The sequence below is a fragment of the Mytilus trossulus genome, chromosome 1, assembly GCF_036588685.1.
Source record: "Mytilus trossulus isolate FHL-02 chromosome 1, PNRI_Mtr1.1.1.hap1, whole genome shotgun sequence".
Classification (NCBI taxonomy): Eukaryota; Metazoa; Mollusca; class Bivalvia; order Mytilida; family Mytilidae; genus Mytilus; species Mytilus trossulus.
In genome coordinates this window covers 90,116,881-90,131,104 of record NC_086373.1, presented here as the reverse complement: position 1 = coordinate 90,131,104, position 14,224 = coordinate 90,116,881, and the positions used below count along the sequence as shown (strand labels likewise).

The following is a 14,224-nucleotide window of genomic DNA, read 5'->3' as shown; positions in this document are numbered from 1 at the left end:
CAAAATCAAGATGTTTAGAGGATGAAGGAAACCTTTGATTCTTGCAAGACCATCTTGAATTTCTAGGATATATACTATTGTCATTGCCTGAAGTGATTACAAGTTTAATGGCACCTCCACATCCTGCATTCACATAAGTTCTATCTATCTATCTAGAGAAGAGCATCCTGGGGTAGATCTTTTCTTCTTACAGTTTTTTTTATTTTTTAAGATTTAGGACTTCTCCCCTTTTTCTTTTCTAGATCCTAAATCCTGTGTTCTGTTGTTTTCATCAATAAACCTGTCCATAATGTCTGTCTAGTCATATAAAAAACAAAACAAAAAACATTCCATCTGCTCATGAATATTGAGAGGTACTAACTATGATCATAATATTTTTATCAGTACTGACTTATATTCTTACTGAGCCCATCATCATCATAGAAAATCACCTCCTTAATATGTCTTTAACATTGCTTTTAATAGTCAATAATTGTCACTTAATGTATTATTTAAAACCATCAATGACAAATAATGATAGATATCATACAACAGGTAACCTACTATAGGTAAAAGGTATAACATAACAAACATCTATTAAATCACATAATTATGATTTCAAATAGGACCTTCTTTAATTACTGTAAAATCAGAAATTATTGCGATAAATTCAACAGGGTTATAATCGCAATCATTTATAATTTATATTTTTAAATTTTTAATATGAATTAAACAGAATTCTTCTCAATATTGCAAAAATTAAAATCACAATTTCTGAATTTATTGTGAGAGTTTATTCAATTTCTTCCATTGCAGCCAGGAAAAAGTTTTTTTCACTTGGTACTATTAAAAGAAAATGCTTAAAGCAAATTTGACATCATTCTAAAATAAGCCAACAGAAATGAAGAGGTTTATTTGAGTGTTTAAAAGGTATAAGATCAAAAGTAATTGCATTCATTCCAAGTAATCATGTTTTAATAGTTAGCTGTCAAATATAAATGACCTTGTAAAAAATGAAAGCAATTCATGCAAAACATTAACACTTTGACTTTTAAGACAGTCTGGACGAGGTGTGGGATAGAATGTCGTTCTGGTGGCTAATCGGTACATTCGCTTCAGGATACAATACAACCATTTTGTACAGTCTGGTCAAGCCCATTTATCTACCACATTCATAAATATGAAACTTGCTGATCCATTGTTATAAGTCAGACTTCAATCTCTGTTTAATAATATTTTTGAGGTTATTTTTTCTGCTTTATTTAATTTCCTTGAAAATGATTCGAAAGATCATAATTAAGATATTATCATCCGGTCATTGGAGGGTCAAAAGTAGATGTCAAAGTCCTGGACATTAATGGGAAAGAAAAAATTTGGTTGCTGCTTTGTATCTGGATTGACATATTTTTGCTGAGAATTAAGCACAGAATACTGTATTCATCTTGACATGAAATGTTGAAATGCAATTGAATGAAACATTTTTTACTGAATCTTTATAATTTACATTAAAAAAGGACTAAGTTTTTTTTGTATCCTAAATTTAGATACATATTTTTAAGATAACATTTACTTTTCGACCATGATGAAAATATCCTTGCTTGTGGGTTGTTGATGCTTTTGTGAGTGGCCTGTCAGATTGGAGTGTGCAGAACAGAATTTGCAATAAACTACCTTTATTAATTACCTTTTTAGTATGGTATAGTGATGACTCTGGCTTTCTTTGATTGACATTTACCTGTACACAAATATCTTCTATGGTCACATCTTGACAATTTATGTCACAGAAGCACTCATGTTAATATGGTTTATGAAAAAAAAAATATGGTCAAAAAGTATTGTTTGGGCAGATGGTTCCAGCTGTTACAACTAGATTCCAGTAAAAAGAAACTCTAGCCAAAATGGTTTTTTTTAACAAAATAAAGCTGTCCATAAGGTCAGTTCCAATTAAATATTTTTTATTAAAGCTAAGATACTTATTTGATGTACGTCAAGCTGAGGTAAAATAACTTGAAGATAAAAAATGTGATATAAAAAGTATTGAAGTAAAAACAAGAGCTTATCTATGAGAGACAAGTTAATGCCATTCTTTTCCATTCAAGATAGTTCACATATTTAAAAGGCATTTTAGCCTTTTGTTCTTAAAAAAAAACTTTTTACATTAGTATACCTGTATATTTTTCAATATTTATATTTGTGTTAATTGGGTTTTAAATGAATTTTCACAGCAGCCAACAGTATCTTATTTAAATAAGCAGTGAGAGTTATCTCCCTTATAGTGTGTCCATGGCCATACATAAATCAGTTGGCTACACTATAGGTGCAATCAGTTAGTATTTACTTTTCCTATTTATATCTTCTCCTGTGGAATAATTGGGTCAGATGAATACTTGGTAGGAATCAGGTTCAGAATATATACTCTGCATTTGTCCTTACATACTAGTACATGTATATTCTTTCATTTTTGTTACAGACTACTTTTGATTTTGACTGGCCAATATTGTCTAGTGCTTACTGAAGCAACAAAGTCAAATAATATTAACTTTATAGAAATAATGATTGTAAGGCCTCCATAAAAGATTTTTCATTTCACACATTTTTTTCTCAAAAATAAACAATTTATATTAAACAAAAGAATACTTCTGATCAAATGGGATATCTAGCAACTGTGGTGCCACAGAGGTCCCTATTATTAAAACACAATTTAATTTTTACTTGTACTCATAATCTAGCCTATATATATATATATAAATAGTATTCGAAGTTTGTTTATAGTACACATTAGGTCATATTACATAAACTAGGTGAACAGTACAAGCTTCTTGAAGCTTCTTCTTTATCTTTTTTTATCCCACATTTAGTTTATCCATGGCTATCTATATGAAGTTGTAATGACATTGGTTGAACTAAACCTGATTCTCTGGTACAAAGGTACATCAAAGTTGTACCTGCTAGATATACAGGTGTTTGGTTTACCTGATAATTAATATTTCCAAACTTCTTGTCAAATTCTTTCTTTTTGATTTATTCATTATTACATTAATCTTAAATCTTATTTTAATATCCTGAGAAATCTAAAAATATATACACACCATATATACATTTGTCTTACAATCAATTATCTTGAAAATATTGCTGACCTGTCATATCAATTGTAGTCAAATATTTGACTTAAATAGGATAAAGCCTATTACATCATATGATATTATGATATAAAGTTACATAATTATAGATTAAAATAAGACCATTATAATCATCAAGTCTAAATGAAAGAACATTAAAATCATCAAGTTTTAAATGACTTAAAGTATTGCCTTTTAGTTACGGTATAGTTAATTTTGGTCTGGAAAAAAAACTTAAAAATATAGTTAAAATTAAGTTACTGATATTTGAATGTGAGGTTTCGTCAAACCGCTTTAAAATGTAATTTTTGATTTTATATTTAGTTAACAATAATATTTAGTCTTTAAAAAAGGCGCTTAAAATTAGGTAGTTAGGGTTTCTGATCTTCATTTCCCTTAGCACTGTGTAGCACTTTTTTTTATTATGGAACATTAAGTATAGTTACAGTGTTATAAGATAGGCCAGGTCAGTGGGAGTCAGCTACAGTAGCCCAACTTGTCTTTGTGGACCATCAGTGTGTAAAATGTAAATGATTGTTACAACCCCCTCAACTCAGCCCACCTCGTCCTTGTGGACCATTCATGTATAAAGCATGAATAAATAGTTACAGCCCCCTCAGCTCAGTTCATCACTCCATACTAATTAGGGTTTGGATCATCAAGTACTGTTGTAATCTCCTTATACTACCCTTTTTCATTATAAGGCCAGTTAGTGTTTAAGGCATAAGGCATGGTTATAATCCTTTAAAATAAGGTCTAAATCAAAGTGCTGACATAATAGTTTATCTTCTTCAAAAATAAATCTCCACAGTAACACACCTCCAAAATTTAGGTCAGAAGTTCATAAGAACCCAGTATAATCTCTATGTCCCTTATGTAAGAATTGATAGTAAGTCTTATATGCTTTATGGAACTGTAAAGCTTTAACCTCAATTGTTATTTAGTGTTGATTTTAAAAAGTTAAGCGGACATCCTGTGGCGTTCGAACAATAAGACTTTGAAATTTGATGCATTTAATCTTCTCCTTTTTGCTTCAAATATGTAGCGTCATTTATTTGTCATTTTGTATTAAACCAGAGCGTCACAACATTATTTTAAATTCAATAAATAAAATTCAAATGAAATTACCCTGTTTATGCAAAGGAATGATTCAGTTGACTACTTTGATGACTATAGAAAATGGGAATGTAATAAAACTCTTTACATGGAGAAATCAACATGAAATAGATAGGTGTTCACTAGGGAGGGCTATCTTATTGAATTGAGCTGTAACATTCAAGGGTATACAGTGGTCAACTCCTGGGCTTTAATATTAATGGCTACTGTTGGTCTGATGATGACTTTTATTTTTAGTCATAGCAAATGGTCTTTTAATGAAACCGACAATATCAACTGTTTAAAGATTAATTTGTTTATAATGTTTTAACAGTTTTAGGTGACTGCAATATGTCATTTCTGTAGGACAACTGGTAGCTTTTTTTCATAATAATTATTAACTTTTATGTAGTTTCATTTCTGATTAAATTATAACAACTATCTATATTGGTCATCTGTTTATTCTTATCTTTGCCTGAACATACAATCCTTACAACAAAATTATTTTTATATGTTAAAGTATGTTCTTTTTTTATACAAAGTTCATAATTCATCTAAATTCTTATAGTATGAAAAGATTACAATATTTTAGAAGTTGTGGTATGCAGGTGGCTTAGATTCACACATTGACCAAAGTCAAATTACAGATAGACATGCTTTCTCACCAGCCTCAAATTACCAGCATGATTACCAATGCCAGTGGTCATTTTTATAAATGTCTAAAATTTCCAATAAACCATAAAAACTGTCAGTAACAAGTCTATCCAATTACTTCTTCTTAAAATTTATCACCTTTTATATGTTTTCTTTGCAGCAAAATTGCACATACATCTGGGTCTCATTTTGAATGAAATATATTTGTCAAATCTCATGTTTATTTTTGCTGGAAACTGCATAAATGCCTGTGGATCAGCAAGTAAATATGTCAAATTTCATGCATTATCTTAAATAAATGAAATGTATGTCCACTTGAAAGGTTAGTTTTCTCAGAGCATATTTATCATCTTAATATGCATTTCATTTATCCAATTATCCTAGCATTCTTTGTACAGATTGTAGGTGGTTAAACTTATTCTTACTTGAAGATGGTAACACTATACCTGAACTATTTATAATCATACCATGGAAGTACATGTATTATATTTGATATTACTTCCATGATTATACTTAAGGCTATTTGACAGAAAAGATAAGTTTACATAACAAGTTGACCACTTTATAGTGTTATACCCCTTGTTCTCAGTGAGAAGTTTTACACCTATGATAATTGATAGTTAACAGATGATCAGTCTCTATTATAACCAGGTCAAAATTGAATTAATTCTTTATTTATCTGGTATCAATATTTGATCTGTGATTGTTTGTATGTCAAATGGTATCAGTTTCTATTTATAAAAGTACAATGTAATCCAATGGTCAGTTTGGTTAATAGCTGGTCAGTTGGAGTAGATTGTGAATTATGTAGACCTTTAGTATTTAATTTTAATCCTTTGTCACGGTCATTTATCTACAAAAGGAGATTAAGGGTCCCTCTAATGAAGTATGCTTTTCCTTTATCTTACATTTGATAGTCCGAATTCTTCTTTAAGATGTCATGATTATATAACTGAACAAGGTATGGTGGGAGTTTCTGTACCCTAGAAAAACTGAAAAAATTATGTAAAATGAATTATGTTAGACATGAGGAATCCTTTAAGTTTAGAGATTGAAAACAGTGCTCTTGAGTATTTTTTTTAAATTTTATTTTGAGCAATACCCTATAACACAGTGCTGATGACCTGTAGTAATAAGATCACTTTTGAAACTTATGGATACAACATCATACAATGTTACCATGATAATATATAAGCTTTATATGTATGTTAACCTCAAGATGTGTCCTTTTTTTTATTATACTGTTAGGTTACTGTCTCATTAAAGTTTGACCCACATTTTTTTTCATGGACTGGTATTGAAGTTTAGTACATCTTAACCTCTTCACTAATAGTAATACAAATACTAAAATATTATAATTTTTTACCTGTAATAACTAAACATAAGAGTCAAATATTAATAAAAATATTTGAATAAAATTAAATAATAGTGAAATTATGATAATCTATTTTAAGTTAGTTTGTTGAGTAACCAATACTAGAACCACTATAGTAATAAGGTCAGGTGATATTTGTCCTATATCTAGATCAATTATAGTAGGAACTACTTTCTTTAGGGGTGTACTTCTAAGATGGGACACTCCCACTCTTTATAGCTAACTATTTTACTGACAGGTCAGATTAACAAGTGACCTCAGTCCTGGTCACTCTAAGCATATTTTAAGTGTAAGTGTACAAGAACATAATTGTCCTGAAACTAGTGCATTAAATCCAATATTCTATAAATTAAAAGTTTAATAGATATATACTTCATACTTTGAAATATAACATGAGCCAATTAAGAAATTTTGTTTGAAGAGGAAATCTTAATTAATCCCAAGACAATAATGTTCAGATCAGGGTTCAGAAGACCAGTATCTTCCATACATTGATATCTATATAAAGTAATGTGTCCCAGGATAACACTTCAATCAAAGACAGTGAAAGTACTTCTATAACTAGCTTTCTATTGATTATGTTATTCCTGACCTTAACTTCAATAAATATTTATTGTCCCTTTTCATAAGAAGTGAGAAAGTATTGTATTTTATTTATCTTACTATACAAATATTATTCTCTATCATATAGCCTCCAGGCTATCTCGTGTTTAATTGGGAATTTGTGTCAACAAAGTAGCCACGTGCCTTTCTATTTAAAGAACTATTTAAAATAAAAAACATCCGGGTGACCAACCCAGGTAGTATATCAGGACGAGCGCGCTCCCGCCTCATGCTTTTTGTACAAAAGGTCACGTGTACGTTAGTTGATACTTAACTGTGAAATTCATTATGGATAAAAAGTGTTCGAACTTAAGCGACATCAGTTCAGTAGAATCTGATAATGATTTAGACCCTACAGTGCTCAAAATTTTTGATACTGACCAGGAAGAAGAGAGTTTTTCTGGCTTTGAGCATGGAGATTGTGCCAGTGTATCTGGTTTACAAGTGCCTAATAATGTGGCGAAAAAAGGGTCTAATGATTCACGACGTGGTCGTGAGATCACAAAACAGAAGAGTTCTGAGAAAGAAATAGTCGCTAAGGGACCTGGAAAAGGCCCTGGAAAGAATTTAAAAGGCAAAGCACCGTTGAAACGGAAAAAAGTAAGTGCTCCTAAAACTAAACCTAAAAAGAGTAAAGACAATTCGTCAGAACTATCAGATATGTTGAAAACATTTTTTCAACAATTCAGTAATGTACAATTGCCTGCAGGTCAGGTTCCAGGCACTAGCCAGTCCGGAAATTTACCGGAAATTGATATGCAAGGTCAAGGTGACGATGACAATATTGAAGAACCTAGTGAGGGGTACGCATATTCAATGCATGATATTTTCTCAAGCACTGACCCAAATGAAAACCAAATTATCAATGCTGATTCGGCAGGCATTGAACTGCCAAGGATATTTGAAGATCAGACAAAATTTTCAGACCCCGTCACAGAAAGTTTGGCAGAGTTTGTTAACAATGCATGTACTCGCAAGGCGGACATAAGTAAATTTCTAGAGGGCAAGCAGGTCCCCAGTAATTGCAAATCATTAATTCCTCCAACTATTAACACGGAGATATGGAATTGTCTATATTCTAACATTCAGCAGCGAGACAGGTCTTTACAGGAAGCGCAGAAAGTCCTGGGGCTAAGCATTGTACCTATGATTGAAATGGCAGAAATTTTGAAGGGCAACCAGATTGATATTTCAAAATTTAAACAGCTCTTAACGCAAAGCATTGCGTTGGCAAGTAATGCATTTTTTGAGATTAACATTAAACGGAGGTACTTCATTAGACCCTATGTATCTAAAAAGTTCCAACAGTTGTGTTCTGCTTCATATCCTATAGAGGAGCACTTATTTCCTAATGACGTTGGGAAGAGAATGAAGGAAATCAATGAAGCCTCTCAAATTAACCGTCAGGTTTGCTCCAATTATAATGGTTCAAAAAACTTCAGAAGACCTTGGGGACGAGGTGGCCAGAGCAGTCAGCCCCAGGGTCCATACAGAGGCCAATCATGGAGATCCAACAGAGGCAGAGGCCGAGGCTACAGAGCCAGGGGCTCCTACAGAGGAAAGTTTTAGAATCTAAAGTAAGTTTTGATAATGTTAATATACCATTTCAAGCGGGTTCTTTAACAAAGAAACTTCAAAATTGGCAATTGCTCACTGAAGACGAATGGATTTTAAATGCCATTAAAGGTTATAAAATTGAATTTTTTAAGACTCCATTACAGTTTTCATCACCAAAGGTGATAGATTTTGGTCAAGATAGAAATGATATCGTTGATCAGGAAGTTTCAGAACTTTTAAGGTTAGGTGCAATATCTCAATGCGAACATGAACAGGGTGAATTTATTTCCAATATTTTTCTTGTTACGAAAAAAGGGGGAAAGTTCAGACCTGTTGTTAATCTAAAAAAGTTAAACGAGTTCATTGAATACAACCATTTTAAAATGGAAAATATTGAAACAGTGTTGAAATCTATTAAAAGAAATAGCTTTTTTGTGAGTTTTGATCTTCAAAATGCATATTTTTCTCTTGCAATACACCCTTCAAACAGGAAATACCTAAAATTTGAATGGAATGAAAAGTTGTATAAATTCAATTGTTTATGTTTTGGTCTTTCGTGTGCACCTAGAGTATTTACAAAACTTATGAAGGTTATTTTTGCACACATTCGTAGACTAGGCATTTCAGCTTTTTATTATATTGACGACTCGCTGCTTGAAGCAGATTGTGTTGAGAAATGTTTGAATCAGTCACAAATCATTACAAGCATGATGTCTGATTTAGGTTTTTATATAAATTATGAAAAATCCAATTTAATTCCATCAACTAGGGTGATTTATTTAGGTCACTTAATTGATTCAGTGGAATTTAAAGTATATTTACCTGATGAAAAAGTTGAAAAAATACTGAAGGCTTGCTTAGATGTTGTAATAGCTACTTCATGCGGTAAGCTTACAATCAGAAATGTTGCTCATCTAATTGGTCTATTTACATCTGCCAGAAATGCGGTGAGACTGAGTGCTTTGTTTTTTAGATTTTTGAATAGAGATAAAGTTGATGCTCTTTTAAAAAATAATGATAATTTTGATTCAAAAATGTCATTGTCTCATGAAGCACAAACAGAAATTAAATGGTGGCAGGAAAATATTAACATAAAAAATGGAAAAGACATAAGACCATCTAAAGTCAGTTGTTATTTAGAAACAGATGCTTCAAAATCTGGTTGGGGTGCCACTTTTGAAGGTGTTGAAACAGGAGGTAGATGGATACAACAAGAGTCTTGTCTGCATATCAATATTTTAGAAATCAAAGCAGTTTATTTTGCTCTTTTGAGTTTATGCAAAGATCTACATGACACTCATTTGTGTATCAAAAGTGATAATAGTTCAGCTGTTGCATATATAAATAATCAAGGTGGTTCAATTCTGTCCTTGTTTAACATATCAAAGTTAATATGGCTCTGGTGTGAGGAGAGAAATATATATATCACAGCAGTTCATGTTCTTGGTAAGCTTAATATCACAGCTGATTATATGTCTAGACATTTCAGTGATTCCACAGAGTGGAAGCTCCATGAAAAAGTTTTTGCAAAAATTTGTCATTTATATTATGAACCAGACATTGATCTATTTGCTACAAGACTTAATAAACAAGTTTTAAGTTATGTGTCTTGGTTTCCAGAACCAGATGCAGTGGCATCGGATGCTTTCAGTATTAGTTGGTCAGATTTTAATCCATACATTTTTCCACCTTTCAGCATGATAAGCCGGGTGCTACAGAAAATCCAAGACGATCAGGTGAGAACAGCTATTCTTATTGTACCAATGTGGGCAACACAACCATGGTTCCCTCATTTACTAGATTTATTAATTTCTGTACCCAAAATGTTGCCAAACATTCAAAATTTATTACGACTAGTTCACAACAACCAATTACATCCAATAAACAAGAATCTCTTTCTAGTCGTCTGTACTGTATCAGGAATCACCTCAAAAAGAAGGGGCTTTCAGAACACGTTATTAAACTCATATGTAAATCTTGGAGAAATTCAACATCAAAGCAATATGATCTTGTTTGGAACAAGTGGATTATTTGGTGTAATAAATGGAAAATCAATCCCTGTTACCCATCTGAAAGTCAAATTTTAGGTTACTTATCTGATCTTGTTTACAGTGGCAAATCTTACAGTGTAATCAATACTCATAAATCTGCCATAAGTCAGACTTTGTCTTTATGTGACAATGAAATGATATCATGTAGTACAGTTATTTCTCGATTCATGAAAGGTATATATGTTGATAATCCACCAAAGCCTAAATACACATTCACATGGGATGTAAGCATTGTTCTGAGATTTTTGAAAACATTCTGGCCATTAGAAGAACTGTCTTTAAAAAATCTTACATTAAAACTAGTGGCACTTCTTGCTTTATCTACAGCTCAGAGAGTTCAAACTCTCAATTGTCTAAAATTGAGCTTATTGGCCAATTTTGGTGACTACGTTGTCTTCACCATTGATGAATTAACGAAAACATCAAAACCTGGTAAGAAATTACAAAAAATCAGGATAGATAAATTTAGTGATAAGGCTTTGTGTGTTATTAATACACTTGTATTTTACTTAAAAACAACCTCAAAGATTAGAAAAACTGAAAGATTATTAATTTCTTTTAAAACTTATAAAGAAGTTTCTACTTCTTCTATAGCCAGATGGCTTAAGGAAGTTTTGAAACTTTCAGGAATAAATACTGGTATATTCTCAGCCCATTCCTACAGAGGGGCGTCTACTTCATGTGCATTTTCATCGGGTGTTTCTTTGAAGGATATATTAACAACCGCAAATTGGACTAATGCAAAAACATTCTACAAGTTTTACAATAGAGATCTGCAGTGTTCATTTTCTAATGATGTTTTGTCAACCATGGATTAATATTTTATATTTGCAGTGAACAGAGTGACATTGACGTTGGATGAACATTGATTTATGTGATGAGTTCGTTGGATGAACATTGATTTATATGTGATGAGTTCGTGGGATGGACTATTCCGATTGATGAGAAAGAGACTTTATTTAGTGCTATGATAGAGCAGTGCAGTATATATTTGAACTTTAATACATTTATTGTTTTCTGGTGGGATAATGTAATTTGGGATGATTACTTTATTAAAGGTTATTGATGGTATTATGTTTTATTCAAGGCCTTTTGTAATACGATTTGTTGGGCTTTAAAGATTCCCAATTAAACACGAGATAGCCTGGAGGCTATATGATAGAGAATATAAACCTCATCCAAGCATCCAAGGGATGTAATGGATGAGGATTATTCTCTGAATAAGCCGTAAGGCTTCGAGGGTTTAATTTCCCTCCCTAGTAATGTTGACCCTCCCTTGTTCAACAAATCTTTACTTTAAATAAGCATGAGGCGGGAGCGCGCTCGTCCTGATATACTACCTGGGTTGGTCACCCGGATGTTTTTTATTTTAAATAGTTCTTTAAATAGAAAGGCACGTGGCTACTTTGTTGACACAAATTCCCAATTAAACCCTCGAAGCCTTACGGCTTATTCAGAGAATAATCCTCATCCATTACATCCCTTGGATGCTTGGATGAGGTTTATATTTATTTAAATTGATGCACAGTTATATCCAAAAGAATATAATTGCATACATGAAATTCAGAAAATAACTTACAACATAATAGTACCTCACACGAATGATAAAGGTACAAAACATAATAAATATATGTACCTATCATACAGTTGTTCGAGTCCACTCTTCTCAGTGACCAGGACTTTTTTTTTGAAATAAATATAACAACTCATACTGCATTAATGATGGGAATTATACCTTTCACCTCTATTTGAATAGGTATTTTTAATTTTCTGTAAAAATTCAAGTCTCAGGTTTACAATTTTGTACATATAAATATAAAATGATCTTCATCGGGTAGTTTGTTTTAACAGCAATGATAATATTTTTTAGGGATACCTTGTATAGGTTTCTGAAACACCAATTGACACATTTAGTGGTCAACATAATTTCTACAATTTATTTTATGTTTGGATGTATTAAACTGTTGCTAATGACTCAATCTTATGTTGATTTGGTTACTGATTCTTTTTTTTTTTTTATCAAAATGCTTAAAGTTTGAATGATAAAAAAGAATTTGAATTTTAAATTTTGAGATTACAACTATATCACTACTGAACAAGGATGATTGGTTATTAAAAATAGAATTGATTTGAAAAATTGTTGAACAGACACTATTGGATCAAAATCTACTACTGTATACCTTATATTTGAACTATTAATCTCATTCATAGGTTATTGACTGCACCAAATAACACAATAGGTGCAGTTGTACAAGATACTTAAATGGGTCACTGGTTATAATCATAACCAGAAGTTAGTTTTTATTACCAGCGACCTTTCTCACTATGTTTAAGTAGGGCTATGTGGGTAGAGCTGTAACTTTATCTAGATTTGTTGATGCATCCGTATCATTCACCACTTTCACTCTTTGATTGAGTCATTGAGATATTTACACTTTTCTCAAGGTATCCCTTTCATTTTTACTATCTTCATTCATGAATGCCGTCAAAATATTTTAAAAAGTCATAATATTTACTTGTAGATCTTTATGTTCATCCCTTGTTTTCTTGTCTCATCAGCTGTATTTATGTCATGCATCAGTCTCATGAAACAGACTGTATGTCTGTTGCGAATATGTCCCTGTGGGGGTTATTTGAAGTTATGACACTCTGACTTTCCTAGTCATAGGTTATATTCCACTTCTCTAGGGTGGCTACATTAACCACTTGAATCGGAGGGTCGATCTCCCAGATGGACTCAATTATTGGTATTTCAGTATCTGAATCTGTAAGTTTCACGAAAAAAAACGTGGGACTAAATTTGATATTAAGTATACTAAATTGTTCATGACTTACACTCAACTTTAGTTGTTTGATTTTTTATTAAACTGATAACTGGACTGTACAATCATTTATCCTATTGTGTTGTTGTCCTCCAAACTCCCTTGCTAGGAGTGGACAGGATAATAAAACTCTCTTTTGAAGGTAACTGAAATCCTAAGTCATAGTGCCTATATAGTGGTATGCTTAGAAAATAAACCACAATAGGCAAAATAATGTCTAAGAAAAAAAAAATCAAGAAAAGCTAGGAGAAGACGGGTTTTACAAAAGTTTGAATTATTTATCAGCATCTACCTTTTACAGTAATAGGATTTCATTTGACTTCCTCCAAGTTTCAACCTTAAATAAATAGAGATTAAGAGTATATTTCATCAATACATCAACCCAACAACACTAACAAAACAGTAGAATCTGTAAGGTCAACTGTAAATAATGACAGTGTTATATGGCAAATCATCAATTGTTTTGAGCGTAGAAAAGTTTTGAATAAGTTAAAGAAAGACTATCAATATGAAAGCAATACAAAATTTCTCCCAATGACAAAAATAATTATCTTTTAAACATTAGAAAGTATAACCAAACATATTTAAGAGAATAATAAAATTTCCCTACCTATTTTTTATGCCCCACCTACGATAGTAGAGGGGCATTATGTTTTCTGGTCTGTGGGTCCGTTCGTCTGTCTGTCCGTCCGTTCGTTCGTCTGTCTGTCTGTCCGTTTGTCCATCTGTCCCGCTTCAGGTTAAAGTTTTTGGTCAAGGTAGTTTTTGATGAAGTTGAAGTCCAATCAACTTGAAACTTAGTACACATGTTCCTTATGATATGATCTTTCTAATTTTAAAGCCAAATTAAACTTTTGACCCCAATTTAGCGGTCCACTGAACATAGAAAATGAAAGTGCATGTTTCAGGTTAAAGTTTTTGGTCAAGGTAGTTTTTGATAAAGTTGAAGTCCAATCAACTTGAAACTTA

The 14,224-nt window shown here is 31.9% G+C and overlaps 2 protein-coding genes across 2 annotated transcripts; both read left to right on the top strand.

Annotated features, from left to right (window-relative positions):
- The first annotated feature begins 6,968 nt into the window (after positions 1-6,968).
- Positions 6,969-11,589, top strand: LOC134689992 (uncharacterized). The gene is made up of 3 exons (XM_063549966.1): positions 6,969-8,402; positions 10,079-10,118; positions 11,268-11,589. The coding sequence occupies exon 1, from the start codon at positions 7,114-7,116 to the stop codon at positions 8,392-8,394; it is 1,281 nt and encodes a 426-aa protein (XP_063406036.1). The 5' UTR covers positions 6,969-7,113; the 3' UTR covers positions 8,395-8,402; positions 10,079-10,118; positions 11,268-11,589.
- On the top strand, positions 9,417-10,469 carry LOC134703355 (uncharacterized). Its single transcript, XM_063563478.1, has one exon. The coding sequence runs from the start codon at positions 9,417-9,419 to the stop codon at positions 10,467-10,469; it is 1,053 nt and encodes a 350-aa protein (XP_063419548.1).
- Positions 11,590-14,224: the final 2,635 nt, after the last annotated feature.